The sequence below is a fragment of the Mobula birostris genome, chromosome 9 (genome assembly GCF_030028105.1).
Source record: "Mobula birostris isolate sMobBir1 chromosome 9, sMobBir1.hap1, whole genome shotgun sequence".
Lineage (NCBI taxonomy): Eukaryota > Metazoa > Chordata > Chondrichthyes > Myliobatiformes > Myliobatidae > Mobula > Mobula birostris.
In genome coordinates, this window is record NC_092378.1 from 126,969,210 (window position 1) to 126,989,159 (window position 19,950).

At 39.2% G+C, this 19,950-nt stretch overlaps 1 protein-coding gene across 1 annotated transcript in view; it reads right to left on the bottom strand.

The window, feature by feature from the left end:
- vps35l (VPS35 endosomal protein sorting factor like) overlaps window positions 1–19,950 on the bottom strand; it is a 112,516-nt gene that overhangs the window by 39,335 nt on the left and 53,231 nt on the right. The window contains exons 21-26 of the mRNA XM_072268779.1: window positions 18,079–18,164; window positions 14,849–14,929; window positions 14,062–14,125; window positions 13,445–13,543; window positions 12,874–12,951; window positions 10,654–10,768 (exon numbers count right to left, since the gene is read on the bottom strand). Of these exons, the coding sequence (XP_072124880.1) occupies window positions 10,654–10,768; window positions 12,874–12,951; window positions 13,445–13,543; window positions 14,062–14,125; window positions 14,849–14,929; window positions 18,079–18,164 (523 nt within the window). The remainder of the gene's footprint in view (window positions 1–10,653; window positions 10,769–12,873; window positions 12,952–13,444; window positions 13,544–14,061; window positions 14,126–14,848; window positions 14,930–18,078; window positions 18,165–19,950) is intronic.

The window sequence follows — 19,950 nt, forward strand, 5'->3', positions numbered from 1 at the left end:
TCTTCCCACCTCCTTAACAGTGATGGAGTTCCTCTTGCCCTTACCTACCACCCCATGAGCCCCCACATTCAACACACCATTCTCTGCAATTCCCCCCATCTCCAAAGGGATGTTACCACCAAACCTCCCCCTCTTCTCTCCACTTTCGGCAGGGATCACTCCGTCCATGATTTTCTTGTCCATTCGCCTCTCCCCACTAATCTCCTTCCTGCAACCGACCAAAGTGCTACGCGTGCCCATGAACCTCCTCCCGCACTTCCATTCAAGTCCCCAAACAGTCCTTCCAGGTGAGGCAACACTTAACCTGCAAATTTGCTGGGAACATCTATTGTGTCTGGTGCTCCTGATATGGCCTCCTCTACGTTGGTGAGACATCATAAATGGAGGAACTGCTTTATGGAATACCTCCACTCTATCCACCAAAAGCAGAAGTTCCCCATGGTCAAACACTTCAATTCCCATTTTCATTCCCATTCTGATATGTCACTCCATGGCCTCCTCCATGATGAGGCCACCCTCAGGGTGGAGGAACAACACCCTATATTCTGTCTGGGTAGCCTCCAACCTGAATATGAATTTCCCCTTACAGTAAAAAAAAATTCCCACCTCCCCTCTTCTTCCATCCCCACTCTGGCCTCTCATCTGTTCTCAGCTGTCTATCACCTCCCCCCCCCCCCCCCCCGGTTCCCTCCTCCTTTCTTTTCTCATTTTGTTCACTCTCCTCTCCTATCTGATTCTTTCCTCTCTAGCCCTTTATCTTTCCTATCTACCTGGCTTCACCTATCACCTTCTTTCTCCTCCCTCCACGTTTTTATTCTGGCATCTTCCTCCTTCCTTCCCAGTCCTGAAGAAGGGTCTCAGCCTGAAATGTCAATTGAGTGTTCATTTCCATGGATGCTGTCTGACCTTCTGAGTTCCTCCAGCAATTAATGTGTGCTGCTTTGGATTTCCAGCATCTGCAGAATTTCTGGTATCAGGATCTTTGATCTACAGCGGCACTCAAAAACTGCAGTTCTGCACAACAGCTCACTGATCAGCCACATTTCAGTATGTCCAGGTTCAGCCCGAAGTCGGGTGCCTCCATGGCCCTGTGAACACGAATTCTGTCCGGTGTTGCATACTGAAGCTTAGTAGGAGTCAGAACATCAAAGACAGTGAGAGTAGCTGTTGGAGGGCTCTGCACTCGGTAATCGATTTGCCAATTCTCAAGTTGGTGAACTCGAAAGAATAAAACAACGTTTCATAAAACCATAACACATAGGAGCAGAATTAGGCCATTCAGCCCATCGATCTGCTCCAGCATTTCATCATGGTTGACCCTGGATCCCATTTAACCCCATAACTGACTGTAACATTGAAACAATGAGTTTGTAAATCTGGAAGGAGTACAGGATGTTGGGAATGTCAAGGGTGGAGCACTGTGGGAGGGTTGTGGGACAGGTGGTAGAGAAGGAGTGGCAGAGGCAGGGTAAGGGCTGGTGCTGGTGCAGGCACTCCCAGCCCTGAGACACCAGGGAAGGTCATTCGATTCCAAACAATTGGCTTATTAATCATTACAGCATGTCTCTGGTGCTTCCTACTCCCTCCCTTGTCTTTTCTCCTTTTCCCAACCATGATTCCCCTCTCTCTGCCCCCTTTCCACTCTCAGTCCACAATACCCACCCATATCAGAATCATGTTTATCGTCACTCATGTCATGAATTTTTTTTGTGGCAGCAGTACAGTGCCAAACATAAAATTACTGAAGTACTGTGCAAAAGTCTTAGGCACCCTAGCTATATACATGTGCCTAAGATTTTTGCATAGTACCATAATTCTTTAATTTCAATGCATATTCCGCCTACTACCTAAAATTGAATCAATGGAATATATACTATATCCTGTCATTGATGAATAGTAAGTACAACTATTGAAATATTTAGATAAGGTCAGATTTTCAAAGGTCAAACATAAGCAGGGGAGTTCCTGTATTCCAAAACGAACATCATTGTAGGCCTATAAAGAGCAGAGGAGTGGGACTAACTAAATTGCACTTAAGACAAAGTACTGGTAGTATGGATTTACATTCCATAAAAAAAGGACAAAAACTGTCTCTTGACAGCATTTATGAGAACATGAACTAGATATTTGGAATGAGGTCACTTCTAGGCCTGAGATGGCTTAACAAAAAATCTCAGATTTCAATACCATGAAGGCCGTTACTCTCAGATTCAATTATTCAATCTGAGCTGCTGTCATAAGAAGTATTCCACACATTTCAATGGAACTTTATTCCAATGGAAATTTAACATACAACCTTACTGGGAAAACTATTTTACATAGATCAAAGAAATCTTCCTTCAAATCTAGTGATTCAATTTGTGAACCAAAATCTCTTTGTATTCTTTCGTAGTACAGGATCGTTGCCAAGGCATTATTAAATTCTGAAACCAAACTTTCAGAACTTCACCATACAAGGACCTAAAGTTTTCAAGGGATTTTATATTGCTTTGCATTAGATAATTCAATTTTTGGGCAACAATATTTTAATAAAGAGATTAAGCCAAGAATCTACAAAATGTATATAGGAAATAACTTCAAATTCAACTTCATTTATCAAAATGCAAATTTCCATCATGTCACAGCAGTCAGCATTTGGATAAATATGAGCAACTACTCCACTCATTGCTAAACAAAAACTGCTTTGCAGTCAGTTATCTCAATACTCATGATATTTAACACCACAAAGAAAAAAGAAACACAGCTATTTAGTTGAACACAGCTAATCCCTACTTTATGGGATGCATTTCGGATAACACAGTGAACAAAAGTTTGAACAATGATCAATAGAGCTAACTTCTACATCAGCTTTTTCCATACCAAACTGCAAATTAGCTGACATTTACACAGTGCTTTGCAGCTGGATAGAAAATATTTTTTAAAATGACTCACATGTTAACCCTCATAACAGATCAGAAATGCCAATTTTAACATCTGTGAACTTTTATTCAGTGAAAAAGGATTGGTAAAGTTAGAGCCATCTAATTAGATTCAGATCTGCTGAAAAATTTATTTTAAAAAAAGTTTTATGCACTGAAGCATATACTTGCCTTTTCCTTTTCATCAACAAAGTAGCCAATATATGCAAATACAGACTCAAATTGATCTTCTATCACGATAGCATACAACTGCTCTGAGGTATAAAAGGTGCACCAGATGAGTTAGACACTTCCTCACTGCTATTTTTATAACAAAGTTCTTCATATTAGCTCTTACATTTCACATTTTTGCAGGGTTAAAAACAAAACTCACAGATTATTACCTTATAAAGACATGAGTTATCCTGATATTGCTGCTTATTTACTAGACCATTATGCTGAGGCCCAGATGACTATGAGGAAGAAATTTGAATCAATAACAGCTGGGTAACTTATATGCACGTAATTACATAAACCTGGACTGAAAACCTAGTAACAGGTGTTGTGACATGAAACTGCCAGATTATGGTAAATATTCTTCTGGGTTGTTGTTGTTCTTTAGGGAATAAAATCTGCACGACTCTTCCAACAACTTAATTCAGAGACAGTTTTGCTTGGGCAATAAATACTGCTCCAGCCAATGATACTGACAAGAATGAATAGATTTTATTAAACTTAATACACTGCTTTAAGTTCACAGATGTGATACTCATCCTCACTCAGAAAGGAATTGTAAAGCACTTACAAAGGTAAGACACATGTACTAAGTTCCAATATTTTGAAAATCATTACATATCAAAGTTTCACTAAAAAAAACTCATCCAACTCATTTTAAACATACAAGAACACCAGCAGTTCTTCAGCAAACAAATGAACTAATTGTCAATTCACAGAAATGCAGGCAGTAACTAAAGCCTTTTAGAGAGCAGTACAGACCTATGGAAACTGGTGGATGATCCAGCCTAGAAGCTGGTCCCAAACTCAAAGAAGCAATTGCATTTTTATTTCCAACTACAAATTCCATGGATTCCAGTTAAATCGGCCATCGGTTAATCGGGGCAGCTGCTTACTTGGGACATTATGCTGTTTAATTGGGACAGGAGTCTGTTGTCAAATAATTTCTAACTAGCGTCAGTCATGTGCTTGTGTGGCCGTTAGATACTACACCGTGCTTAGAGTGAACTGTTTTTAAATCACATCATCTGTGTGTGCTTATGTTGAAAACAAAGTGATTTTTGTCACTGTTAGTGAGAAATAAGCAGTAAGCAAATTAGAATTTTTTTGTTCACCGGCAAGTGATGTCAATTTTGTTGTAGTAGATGTTGGTGTCGATTATTAAGGATGAGGTCTCGGGATACTTGGAAACACATGATAAAATAGGCCATAGTCAGCATAGTTTCCTCAAGGGAAAATCTTGTCTGACAAATCTGTTGGAACTCTTTGAAGAAATAACAGGCAGGATAAACAAAGGAGAATCAGTTGATGTTGTGTACTTGGATTTTCAGAAGACCTCTGACAAGGTGCCACGCATGAGCCTGGCCCAAGCTACAGGCCCAGGACAAATTCTAGCATGGATAAAGCAGTGGCTAATTGTCAGGAGGCAAAGAGTGGGAATAAAGGGAGCCTTTACTGGTTAGCTGCCAGACTCCACAGGAGTCTGTGTTGGGACTGATTTTTTTTAACATTATATGTCAATGGCTTGGATGATTGAGTTGATGACTTTGTTGCAAAGTTTGCAGACGATACAAAGACAGGTGGAGGGGCAGGTCATTTTGAGGAAATAAGAGAGGCTACAGAAGGACTTACAGAGATGAGGAAAATGAGCAAAGAAATGGAATGCAGGGCTGGGAAGTGTATGGTCATGCACTTTGGTAGAAGAAGTGAAAGGGTTGACTTAGATGGAGAGAAAATACAAAAAACTGAGACGTAAAGGGACTTTGGAGTCTTGGTGCAGGGTTCCCTAAAAATTAATTTGCAGGTTGAGTCTGTAGTGAGGAAGGCAAATTCAATGTTAGCATTCATTTCAAGAGGACTAGAATATAAAAGCAAGGATGTAGTGCTGAGACTTTATAGAGCACTGGTGAGACCTCATTTGGAGTACTGTAAGCAGCTTTGGGCCCCTTACCTTAGAATGTACGTGTGGAAACTGGAGAGGTTTCAAACGAGGTTCACGAAAATGATTCCAGGATTGAATGGCTTGCCATATGAAGAGCGTTTGATGGCTCCGGGTGTGTATTCACTAGAATTCAGAAGAATGAGGGGTGACCTCATTGAAACCTATCAAATGGTGAAAGGCCTTGATAGAGTGAATGTGGAGAGGATGTTTCCTATGATGGGAAAGTCTAAGACCAGAGGACACAGCCTCAGAATAGAGCGGCATCCTTTTAGAATGGAGATAAGGAGGAATTCCTTTTGCCAGAGAGTGGTGAATCTGTGGAACTATTTCCCAGAGGCAGCTGTGGAGACCAAGTCTTCATGTATGTTTAAGGCAGAGGTTGAGAGATTCTTGACTGGTCAGGGCATGAAGGGATGGATGTGAGGAGAAATCAGGAAATAGCAGAGAAGACTCAATGGGCCAAATGGCCCAATTCTGCGTCTATATCTAATGGTCTTATAAATGTTAACACTGCAAATGTAAACTAAGGCACACTTTGCAATTAAAATCTAAAGGTGGAAAATAGCTGAATCAGAAATGTAACATTGTAGAATAAGAGAGAGCAAGGGTGAACGCTTTCAGCAATGTCTAACCTGTGATACTTAAAAAGATGCCTACAATGTGTACTCTAAACCAGAGCTTTTCCTTAAATGATATACAAATGATTTGTGGCATTAGAAGATACAAAGCATAATTCTGCCATCAAGGATGATAGATATGCAATAATTATTTATCCAGTCGCTTAATGAAAACTAAATATAAATTCGTATCAAAATTAAAAGATGTTCAACACATGGCAAAGACTGAATCTGCCAGCAACTTACTAATCTTACAGTTATACTGCACCAACTCTGTCTACTTTTTCCCCACAGTTCATTTGAGAACAAGAAACTACAACTTGGAGAAAGATGGACGTGAAGGCAGTCACACCCATGTAATCAATGGAAGGCAAATTGAAAAGACAACATAATGAACTTATTTGGCAAGAAAAAAATTACATTAGATGGGATCCAGCATGTTTTCCTGCTCACATCTGCTTTTGTCTTTGTTTTGGCAGGGCTAAGATTTTCCATTTCTGACATTTGATATTGACCACATTGAATATATTCACCATATTATTAGTTACAGAAAGTTATATCTACCTACCTTGCTGAGAATCCGAACTTAAAAATATTTTAGCAAAGACCATAATACTATTAAAGATAATCTTCTAAATGGTAAAGATTAACTTATGGAAGGATTCTATAAGTTTCGCTCATTCTACACTCTTTTGTTCTGTTCAAAAAGATAAGTTTTGTAAAAAAGATAAGTTATGTTCAACTTCTACGCTTGTTTTGGGGCGGAAAATGACGAGGCGGCGAGGAAGACCATCCCTCCTCCAAATGACCAGGTGCTGTGTCTTACCGTGGACGATGTGAGGAGAACCCTGTGCAGGGTCAACCCACGGAAGGCTGCTGGACTAGACAATACTCCTGGCAGAGTGCTCAGAGAATGTGCAGACCAGCTAGCAGATATTCTCATTGACATCTTCAACACCCCCTGAGCAGCGCCATTGTTTCTACGTGCTTCAAGGCCGCCATCATCGTCCCCGTGCTGAAGAAGTCTTCAGTGCCTTGCCTCAACGACTACCGTCCCGTTGCGCTCACATCCACCATCATGGTGTTTCAAGAGGCTCATCATGAGGCACATCAAGACCCTGCTGCCCCCCTCACTGGACCCCCTGCAGTTCCCAACCGTTCAACAGACGATGCCATTGCCATCACCCTCCACCTGGCCCTCACCCACCTGGATAAAAAAAGACACGTACTTTCGAATGCTGTTTATAGACTTCAGTTCAGCATTCAACACAATCATTCCTCAGCACCTGACTGGAAGGAAGAAACTGCTGGCCCTGAACACCTCCCTCTGCAACTGGATCCTAGAACTCCTGACTGGGAGACCTCAGTCAGTCCGGATCGGAAGCAGCATCTCCAACACCATCACACTGAGCATGGGGGCCCCCCAGGGCTGTGTGCTCAGTCCACTGTTGTTCACTCTGCTGACGCACGACTGTTCCGCAACACACAGCTTGAACCACATCATCAAGTTCGCCGATGACACGATCGTGGTGGGTCTCATCAGCAAGAACGATGAGTCAGCATACAGAGAGGAGGTGGAGTGGCTAACAGACTGGTGCAGAGCCAACAATCTGTCTCTGAATGTGAACAAAACAAAAGAGATGGTTGTTGACTTCAGGAGGACACGGAACACCTCTCTGCTGAACATTGACGACGACTCCGTAGAGATCGTTAACAGCACCAGATTGCTTGGTGTTCACCTGGCGGAGAATCTCACCCGGTTCCTCAACACCAGCTCCATAGCAAAGAAAGCCCAGCAGCGTCTCTACTTTCTGCGAAAGCTGAGAAAACTCCATTTCCCACCCCTCCCATCCTCACCACATTCTACAGAGGTTGTACTGTAGAAAGTGACGCATCCTGAGCAGCTGCATCACTGGCTGGTTCGGAAATTGCACCATCTCGGATCGCAAGACCCCGCAGCGGATAGTAAGGTCAGCTGAGAAGATCATCGGGGTCTCTCTTCCCGCCATTACAGACATTTACACCACACGCTGCATCCACAAAGCAAACTGCATTATGAAGGACCCCACGCACGCCTCATACAAACTCTTCTCCCTCCTGCCATCTGGAAAAAGATACCAAAGCATTCGGGCTCTCACGACCAGACTATGTAACAGTTTCTTCCCCCAAGCCATCAGACTCCTCAATACCCAGAGCCTGGTCTGACACCAACCTACTGCCCTCTACTGTGCCTATTGTCTGGTTTATTATTTATTGTAATGCCTGCACTGTTTTGTGCACTTTATGCAGTCCTGGGTAGGTCTGTAATCTAGTGTAGTTTTGTGTTGTTTTTTTTTTAGGTAGTTCAGTGTAGTTTTTGTATTGTTTCATGTAGCACCATGGTCTTGAAAAATGTTGTCTCGTTTTTACTGTGTACTGTACCAGCAGTTATGGTCGAAATGACAATAAAAAGTGACTTGACTTGACTTGATTCATGGCACAGTATGTAGGCAGGCCAACTAGAGGAGAGGTTATACTAGATCTAGTACTGAGCAATGAGCCTTGCCAGTTGATAAACCACTCAGTGGGTAAACAATTGACCACAATTGCCAGACTTTTAACACAGCCATGGTCAAAGGGAAGGGCAGACGATGCAAAAACGTATTTAATTGAGGGAGGGCTACTTACAATGAAACTAGGCAGGAACTTGGAAGGAAAAATTGTGAGTATGTTATCAGGGAAATGCATAGCAGAAATGTGGAGGTGGTTCAGGGGCCATTTGCATTGGTTTCTGGATAGGGTTGTCCCCGGGCAACAGGAAAAAAAAATGGTAGGGTAAAGGAACCATTTTTGACAAGAGAGGTGGAATATTTGGTCAAGAGGTAAAAGGAAACATAGTTAAGAGTTAGGAAGTTAAAATCAGGCAGGGCTCTTGAGAATCATAAGGTAGATAAGAAGGTGCTAAAGTAGGGACTGAGGAGAGTTAGAAGGATTAAGGAAAACCTCTAGGACGTTCTACATGTATGTGAAGGATAGGAAGATGCCTTGAGTGAAGATTCGACTGTTCAGGGATACAAGGGAAATGTGCCTAGAGATGTTTACCAATGAGAAGGATTTTGATGAATATGAGGACAGCGTAAAAAGGGCTTATTCCTGCTGCATGTTGAGATTAAGAGGTAGTGTCAGAGCTTCTGAAAAATTTTATGATAAGTAAGTCCCCGGGGCTGGACGGGATATACCACAGGTTACTACAGGGAGAGAGGGAAGGAATCACTGTGGCTTTGATGCTGGCCTTTGCATCCTCCCTGTCCACAGGAGTGGTACCAGAGGACTGGAAAATGGCAAATGTTATTCTGATGTTCAAGAAAGGTAATAGGGATTTATCCTGAGAATTATAGTCCAGAGAGCGTTACTTCAGAGGTAGGCAATCTACGGAGGGAATTCTTAGGGACAAGATTTATGAGCATTCTGAGAAGCATAGTCTCACTGGCTTTGTGAGGGATAGGTTGTGCCTCATGAGCCTAAATTAAGTTTTTCAAGGAGGTGACAAAAAAATTGATACAGTGGTGGTAGATGTCGGATATTGGGATTTTAGGTATACCTGTTACAAGGTTCCCCATGGTAAATTCAACCAGAAAGTCATGAGGCATGGGATCCATGAAAATATGGTTGTGTGGATAAGAATTGGCTTACCCATTGAAGGTTATAGATAGAGTGCATTCTGTTTGGAGGTCAGGGACTAGTAGTGTTCTGCAGGGAGCTGCTCTGGAACCTGGCTCTTCGTGGTTTATATAAATGACTTGGATGAGGAAGTGCAGGTTTTGCAGAAGACATAAAAGTTGGTAGTCTTGCGATAGTGCAGTATGGCATTGTAGATAGTGTAAAAATTGGACTAATTCAGCAGTTCAAGCAGCATCTATGAAGGCAAGTAAATTGTGTATGTTGCCATCCTGGGTTGACCCAGGATTTAAGAATTACAAATACATTCATAATAGTATTACTTCAGAGAAACTAAGTACCACACTTTGAGTTAAAAACCTATTTCCACACCGTTACCAGTTGGCTTGAGATTTAATCAAATATATTAATCTAACATACTTTCAAATGATGGTCTTTAGGAACCAAAGAGGCACCAGAAGGCAGTTCCTAGAATAGAACGTGTGTGTAAATCTATTTTTTTTTTAATATCAGCAAGCACATCTGAAGTCTGCATTCAAATAAATTATTTTGTGCGGGCTTGTATGAATGTTTTAACACATATTATAATGAATTGGCAATGCTAAACAACGCACAATATCCTTTTACTATGATTACGCTATAAAATTCAATATAAATGCTGGTTCACTGGAATCCAGTTTTAGATCAGCATTCCTTGTGTTACATTTAAATAAATAATATTCCTGTGTGATCTACTCGGCACTAAATGTACACGATGAAAACACATTGAATCAATTTCATTATTAATCTACTTGCTCAGTTGACAGTCATTAGACTGCAACTATAATCTCTCACATATTTAGAATAATCCTGATAAAGTTGGAATTTCTTTGTGTCACTAAAATGGAGGATTACCAGCTTTCAAATTTTAAATACTAGAATCTTTAAATGAAGTTTAAAAAGTCATAATGATAACTCAAATGTCTGGTCCACATATAATGAGTACTTCTAAAGTCTTTTTTGGCTCAAGAATCGCTCAATACATGTGGAATAGCAATCTTAGGGCCTACTGCAGTTCCTACACTGGACAAATTCAAAGAAAACTAATCATAAATACTGTTAGTGTGATTATGAAGAATCCTCTTAACCTGTAATAGTCCACCATAAATCCTTTTACATTGCCTATCTAAATTCATTCAAAACCCAACAACTCAGATATACACAACTGAATCATTGTTACACTTCCTTGAGAAGATACCAATGTCTGGATATATTCTTTGCTACACACAGATACATCAGTAGCCTTTTTTCTGCTCTTCCATCTTACCTTGAGAAAGGCACTGGTTTGCAAGAGCAATTTGGCCTGAGTGCAAGTACAGATTGAGACGTGCGAAGATGCTGGTCAGGGATGGAATGGTAATGAAGCAATATGCAGCGCAAGCCTGTGAACAAATTAAAGAAAAACTTAATATTACAAAACATAATCAATTTTAATAGGCAGTAAATCATATTCATTAATACCTTCAGAATTCTCATGAATATCAATGTTTGACCTGAACACTAATATTCCTTCTCATATCCAAGACCAAAGTCATTTAAAAACCCTAAATATTGTATTCCCAAACAAATGAAAATTAATAATAATAGTCATCTGCAGACTAAAAGTCGATGCTAGGGAAGGGTCAGATTTTTTGATAACCTTTGATGTTTTTGTATATCGAAAAAACTCTTACTATTTCATTCAGATTTCACATATATTCATTCTTTGTTTTGAAAATGAAAATAAAATTCAGCTGTATTTCTGATCGTCCTTTCAGCTTCTATTAATATTTATAACATAACTGCTTTCCATTTTTCTTGGCTCAATCTATTAAAGTTTATTTAGATGAGGAAAATCTGGAAAAATGTGCAATATCCTACTTCAAAATAATGAACTTCTAAAGATAGTGAAGAATGAAGAACTTCAAAAGCTATTTGCTGATTAGAGTGGATAACACAATGTAGGCCTTCCCCAGGTAAGGAAAATTCAACTTATGGTTACCCTCTGTATACTAATGAATTCCTATAATATTAAATACAGAAGTTTCGAACTATGTACATGCATTATTTCCACAATCAACTAGCTTCCTGTCCCTTTCCACTTTTATTCATTTATTATTGAGATAAGAGTGTAGAATAAGCCCTTCCAGCTTTTCCAGCCATGCCACACAACAGTCCCCCATCTAATCCTAGCGTAATCACAGGACAACTTACAACGACCAATTAACCTATCAGATGGTACATCATTGAACTGTGGGAGGAAACCGGAGCACCCAGAGGAAACCACACAGTCACTGGGAGAACCTTCTTTTCTCAGTTGTTATTTCTCATCAGTCTTATGTGCTTTTCATGCCACTCACTAAATGGATATGAAATTTGTATTGTCTATGTTTGTTAAAGTAATTCATTATTTTCTGAGTCTGATGTCAAAATACTAAATAACTCAGAAATTGATGATTCAATAACATTCCTGATTTAACAATCGGGATTCTAATCTAGTCAATTCATTATTCATTCTCTGGAGAATTGCTAGATTTGAAAGCAAGTTTTTTAAAATTAACACTATACATTTTTTTTTAAAAAAGGACAGAAACTGTTGCAATATAGTATGTAACTACAACTTTAGATAGAGTGATCACAATTAAAAATAAATTTTGATATATACAAACACCATTAAAATGAAGATCAACTCACTGTCAGATCTACACACTTCTATTTCCCCCCACTTCTCCACAGCTCTGTACCTTAGTTATCATGTTTGTAGGACCTCAAGGTCACCCTGTGTCTGTTACTACACCAGCCACCGCAGCAAGATTATTAATTTACTAATCATGCTTAGTCAGAAAAATAACTTGAGGCTACAGAAAGGGGGTTGGGGGATGGGGAAAGACAGGAATGCACAGCTGTTCGAATGATTCCAAAACAGGAGCAGCAGCACCTCTCTTCTTTCTGATTATTTGTTCAGTTTTGCTTACTTCTTGAGGAAGGAAAGAGAGAGAGGGTAGAGAGAGGAGTAATCCTTCCCTTCAGTGATTATCCTCTGTACGAGTTTTAATCTTGAGCCTGTACTTAGGTTACCTCAATCAGGACAGCAATGGGGCTTCAAGAATTGAAATCAGATCCATTGTCTTTACTCCCCCCTGCACTCTGATACAAAAATAAAATCATAGCCTAGAAGACTGCTATTCTACAATTCCTCTCAGAAAGTGTTCATGTATAGTGATCAAGCAAAAAATGGAGAGGACTCAGCTGTGATGACCCATGTGGTTGTGTAGACCTGTGGCAGGCATGTAGATGAAGAACTATTTGGAAGATATATGGAGAATATCTATTTAGAATAATTAAAAAACACACATAGAGAGCTGGATTTGAGATGCGTACAGAATATACCATCACATCACATAAATAAAGTAGCAGTTGTTAAAAAAAAAGGCTACGTGTCTTGCATCTCAAAGCAAAATTTAAACTGTCAATATTCCTGAAAGCAGTAATTAAACTTGGTACTAACCCTTACAAATGCTGCTGTTTTTCTGGAATGACTGCCTTTCATGACTTTCTTTGTTTCCATCGCAAGTCGATTCACACTCTACAGAAAAATATGAACAGCTTATAAATCATCTATGTGCTTTTCTAATGGATAGTTCATATCCTGTGGTTTTAAATCTATCAAATCAAAACCACAGTTATGTTAAATTTAAATAAAGATGAAAAATTGCTTTAGCTGCTTATCAGTTGAAATAGAACAGAAGAACATAAGTGATATAATTTAATCCAAATATAAATTGAATGTCAAATGGACATTGAACAGGGATTTATAATTCACAACATTTTCATAACATTAAAAGGCACTGATTTTCAGTAAACAAAGCTGTCCTGAATAAAAACAATGACTAACAGCGCCCCCTCCTGCAATAATTGAGATGTGCAAACCTGAAAATAAAATCGTTATCAAATGTTGTATTATAACAGGAATTGGCATAGCCAAGCACATGCTTTAAGATTTAATGGAACTCACAGTAGCTCAGCTCGAATACAGACTTAACTAAACTGACATAAATAAATGATGCACCTCTACTCACATGGATCAGCTGGATAAGAACAGGTTCCAAGTTGCAAAATGTTGATCTGGCTTCTACATAAAAACTTAGTTGTTGCTCAAAGTCCCGACCAAATGAAACCTACAGAGAAAAATGCAGTTATTTCTGATTCTTGACTGTGGATTACTGTAGTGCTTGAAAACCTGTTATTTGTGAATAGAGATCAATCACAATTAACAATATAGTAGAATACACCTCATCAGTTAAAATTAACCTGTCAATAAGAGCAACACTATCGAGTCGTTAGGAACTGTTGTAAAAAAGATTAAATAGAAATTTTGTGATGTACATTAATGTGAGATTATCTAGAGAAAGACCCCCAGGAGTTCAAATGATATGTATTCTTTAAAAATCACCTCCTATTTCCAGAAGTTACTCTACATGTGGATTGCAGCTATAAAAAAGGTGTGGAATTTTATTTTTCTGCATTCAGATTAATAACAAATCTTGGAACTTGGAACTCACTGTGAAAGTAGTTTTAACAGAAGGATAGTAAAGGTTGAAAAAGGTGGCTAGCTAAAATCGTCATGCTCAATAAGCAATAAATGCTAACCGTACAAGTAACATCCATAACCAGGAAATTAATATTCACCACTCACCATTCTGATAAATCCATTTATTAACGCAGCCAAACTCCGTTTTTCATCTTCCAATGTCAGAGCACTTCAAAGACAGAAAGTATTCACAATACTTTATAATAATTATCACCATTAATTCATAACTTACTATCTGGGCAAAATAAGCAAAACAAACAGAATCACAACGGAATCTTATTTTAACCTAAGATGCTGATTAAGACAACAACAAAATTCTATGACAACTGGTTATAAAATTTGGAACAGATTTAATTATTGATAAGCCAATTAATTAAAAAATAATTCAATTCTGTACTTCAGATATCAAAAGTAAATTGCTATAGTTGGAACATGATTCACATGATCATCATTAAGCAATTCATAAAAAATGGCATTCATTATATTTGTTGGGGCTTTCTTATAATCGAATATATTCATTGTAAATTCTGCATCTTAGCCAGCCCAATCTAGGAATTACATTACTGCCATACCTGCATTTATCTACCAAATAAATCAAAATAACATTTTATATCCTGCTTGAGAATATTACGTCAAACTACAAAAAGTTAAATCATGTATCGAGAACATTACACAACCCACGTTTGGCAAGCCATGATCAAAACTTTGGTTTTCTAACAAGTAGACAGATAAATTATTATCCAATCAAAATGTCAGATTCTACTTGCTAGACTTTGGGGGTCCAACATGAAAATGTAGGCAAGTCCCACAGAAGCACTAGCACATTTGATCCATCTTAATATTTTAATAAGGGCAATCACTATAAAGAATTCTACAAAGCAAGGCAACTTACTTGACAGAGTCATGCATTGTCTTGCAAATATGCATCAGAGCATTAAGTATGACAGGGTCACGTGTCAGCTCTTGCTGTTGCCTAAAGCATATTAAAAAAATTAAGAAGTGTCCTTGACGAGCAACACTTAAAGTTAACTGTTGGAATACAAATAGAAACACATTCAGTTCAGTTATCAAGCCAAAAGGCATCAGTGGAGAGAAATTTCAAGTCAGTGACATTTTGTCAGAACTGGAAAATAAAACAGATTTTATGGTAGGTAGAGGAGGGAAGACGGCAGCAAAGTTGAAATCATGCTTAGCAGCTGCTGTCCAAAATATGAGAGTAATTAATAGGACTTGATTCTTAAAAAAAACACACCTTATCAAGTGTAAAATTTTAGAAAGACGGTACTACTCCTCATGTTTCCATTAGTGTTTTTTTGAAGCAGTATGGGAAGCAGAGAACTGCAAAGTTCAGAATGGGACTAGAGTGTAGAGCTAACAGGACAAGACCTGGTTCACCAATGGCAGATTGTCATCAAAATACAATCTGCAACGCATCTCCTCAACATACAGATGACCATGACATGAGCAATGTTAAAATAAATTATTGTTAAATCTGGAAGGACTACTTGCAGTCTAGGAAAGTCGGAAGGATGACAGTGAAAGGTAAGATACTGCATTGCCTGCATATGCACTGGACGTGAGGAGAGTGATGGCAATAATGGAAGAGTGGGAGGCCAGTGCCAGGACATCTTTTAAGAAGGTGAACCCTCGTAATGCACAGGCCCTTATGGTGTACCTGGTAGAGCACTGAAAACCTAGTGTTCAAGGACATCTTCAATTTCTCACTGCTGCAGTTGGAAGGTTCCCACCTCCCTCAAAAGGGTGACAATCATACCAGTGCCCACGGAGAGCTGAGTGAGCTGCCTCAATGACCACCACCCAGATGCACTTACATCTACTGTTATGAAGTGTTTTCAGAGGTTGGTCATGACTAGAATCAACCCCTGCTTAAGCAAGGACCTGGACCCGATGCAATTTGCCTATTGTCACAATAGGTCTACAGCAGACGGAATCTCACTGGATCTCCACTCAGCCTTGGGTCTCCCAGACAACAGCAATACCTACATCAGGCTGCTGTTTATTGATTACAGCTCAGCGTTCAATGCAATCATAGCCTCAGTTCTAATCAACAAACTCCAAAACATGTGCCTCTGTACCGCGATGTACCGAGAAGAGCATTCTGACTGATTGTATGACAGTTTGGTATGGAGGGGCCACTGCACAGGATCATAAAAAGCTGCAGAAAGTTGCAAATTCAGTCAGCTCCATCATGTGCACTGGCCTCCCCAGTATCCATGGCACGCTCAAAAGATGATGACAGAAAGCAGCACCCATCATTAAGGACCCCCATCACCCAGGGCATGCCCTCTTCTCAATGCTACTATCAAGGAGGAGGTACAGAAGCCTGAAGACACTCACTCAATTTTTCAGGAACAGTTTCTTCCCCTTCACCATTGGTCTTCTTAATTTAATTATTATATATATATATATACTTATTTCTATTGCAATTTACAGTTTTTTTAAATTATGTATTGCAAGGTACTGCTGCTTCAAAACAACAAATTTCACAACATATGTCAGTGATACTAAACCTGATTCTGTCAGATGAACAAATCAATCAATTTGGCATAATCAAGGTACTGAAAAATCAGTTAACTTCCACAAAACCTTCCCCTTCACAAGTACACACCTTTAAACCATTGATAGGTATATAATATATATTCTTTAAAATATTTTAGTTATCACTGACTACTAATGATTTTTCATAACTCAATTTCATGTCTTGCTAGTACCCTCAAGTGAGGCAATTTAAAAGTAATGATCTTAAAATAGTATAATTCCATTGCAAAACTTGTAAACAATTAGCATGTAGCATTCATTGTTACAATACCTTAAATAAGACTAATTTAAGTCAACACTGTTTTTGAGGGGCAAAAATCTAATTGCACTCCCATATAGCAAATGGTAACATTCAAAATTGGCTTTCAATTACTGTTCTTTTTTCATACTCATGCATTTTCTTGCCACCCCATTAGGACTTTGATCACATCAACGTTTAAACAATTAAGTACTGAAGCAAAAAGTTGGTTTTGTATACTTTCATAGACTGAGAAATCCTGAACAAATAAAATTAGGTCTGGAGCAGTTTCATGTGAAATTGAAAACCTTATTACCCACAGAGCAGTGAAAACCTGGAATGTTTCATCCAGCAGCCATAGATGATAGATTAATTTAAATTGCCATCATTCAGATACATGGATTATATTTAGGTGACAATATTGAAGGATATCCTCCGAAAGGATCACAACCTTGTCATAGGATTTGGAGGCATGAGTGTCTCAATGACCCAGAGAGCTATGTTGGCTGGAGTCACGGCCTTGTGCTTTGACTCTTGGTAGGGCCACCCATGCCAAACAGGTCAAAGGGTCAAGGCCAGACTGAAAATGGTACACTGGTCATCCAGGTTTGGGAGTTCAGCTCAGGGCTCCAACCCTGGCTTGTCAAAAGAAAATTATTAAGGAAACAGCAATGTAGAATCCCATTATCTGTGTGCAACGGTATTCCTGAGTATCTACCTGGGATCTGCATGACTGACAGCAGGGAAAACCAAGAGGGAGCTACTGGCACGATGAAGGAAACCCTGAACAATGTCAAGACCAAAACCAAATTGTTTTTTGAAATGTACGAACCATGAAATGACAACCAAACCTGGGGCATAATACAGAAGATGACCAAGGATAGAGAGAGAGATGGAGGACCTTCACTGCCGCCCTAAGCTCCAGGGGGTAATAGCCTACTGGTCCTAAGTATCACCACAGCAAGACTTGCAAACATTAAATTATAAATTCAACAAGCAATTGAGAATATGAGAAGTTTATTTAAAAGAACAATGCATTAGTAATGGTGAGCTCTGCTTGCACTGCAGCACATTTGACATCTTTCTAAATTGTTTTATCAATGACACTGGGTTGCAGAAAGTAAATGAAAGCATCTTGTTCTTTAATACTTGTACTTCTCAAATTTCATTCCTAAATACATGTGGGATATTATTGTTTTCATCCTAAACTTTGGCAACTTTATAGAAAATGCAGATTAGAGGGGAGGTAGGGGTCTATGATAAAACACATTGAGAAAATACATTTAAAATTTTAATATTGATATTTCTAGTAAGCTAGTGCTTACCTAATAAAGACTTCCATAATGGATTTGCATACCTCCACTCTGACATTCTCTTTTTGGAACATATCGAGGAAAGGTAGGAATTTATCCTGAGGATGGAGCGCATGGAAATCAACCATGAGTTCTATAATACACCGAATATAAAGTGCAGCACTGTACATCTACTTCACATTAAGTGCCATTTCTTTGTCAAAATTGCTCAATGTACAATTAAAAAACTAGCGGCAAATGAATTACATCTTTATTTTAAACAGACATTTTATAACACTGCAGATTGCACATGCTCCAAAACAATAATGCCAAGTACAGAAGTATATTGGCCAATCACAGAAAAAAAATCGATGAACATTAGAAGTCCTGGAAACCACTAACTTATATCCATCAGCACCACGTACAGAGTAGAGCCATTAATTGACTGTAGATGAAGTTGACCAAGCTTGGCAAGAAGGGAGGAAAGCTTATGTTCAGCAAAGAACATATTTCAACATTATAGTGTCCACACACACATCATACAATTTATCCCAACAAAATAAAATCCATATTATATACACACTTCACGATGATTGGCTTATCCTTGAAGACTGACAGAATCTCAGCCTTAGAGATAAATGAATATTTCAGATTCAGTCAGAGACCTTACAAATGAAAAAACTGTAAAGGTAAAAAGAACCTGATGGGAGTTATATACAAGCCTCCAAACACTAGCCAGGATCTGGGCTACAATTTACAATAGGACATAGGAAATACATGTCAAAGGGTGAATGTTACAATAATCAAGGGGGGTTTCAATATGCAGGTTGATTGGGAAAATCAGGTTCATGCTGATTTTGGATCCCAAGAGAGAGAATTAGCCTAGTTAGCCTAACATCGGTGGTGGGGAAAATGCTAGTCAGTTATCAAAGATGTGATAACAGCACATTTGGAAAGCGGTGAAATCATCGGACAAAGTCAGCATGGATTTGTGAAAGGAAAATCATGTCTGATGAATCTCATAGAATTTTTTGAGGATGTAACTAGTAGAGTGGATAGGGGAGAACCAGTGGATGTGGTATATTTGTATTTTAAAAAGGCTTTTGACAAGGTCCCACACAGGAGATTAGTGTGCAAACTTAACACACATGGTATTGGGGGTAAGGTATTGATGTGGATAGAGAATTGGTTGGCAGACAGGAAGCAAAGAGTGGGAATAAACGGGACCTTTTCAGAATGGCAGGCGGTGACTAGTGGGGTACCGCAAGGCTCAGTGCTGGGACCCCAGTTGTTTACAATATATATTAATGACTTAGATGAGGGAAGTAAATGCAGCATCTCCAAGTTTGCAGATGACACGAAGCTGGGCGGCAGTGTTAGCTGTGAGGAGGATACTAAGAGGATGCAGGGTGATTTGGATAGGTTAGGTGAGTGGGCAAATTCATGGCAGATGCAATTTAATGTCGATAAATGTGAGGTTATCCACTTTGGTGGCAAAAACAGGAAAACATTATTATCTGAATGGTGGCCGATTAGGAAAAGGGGAGGTGCAACGAGACCTGAGTGTCCTTATACACCAGTCATTGAACGTGGGCATGCAAGTACAGCAGGCAGTGAAAAAGGCGAATGGTATGCTGGCATTCATAGCAAGAGGATTCGAGTACAGGAGCAGGGAGGTACTACTGCAGTTGTACAAGGCCTTGATGAGACCACACCTGGAGTATTATGTGCAGTTTTGGTCCCCTAATCTGAGGAAAGACATCCTTGCCATAGAGGGAGTACAAAGAAGGTTCACCAGATTGATTCCTGGGATGGCAGGACTTTCATATGATGAAAGAATGGATCAACTAGGCTTATACTCATTGGAATTTAGAAGACTGAGGGGGGATCTTATGGAAACGTACA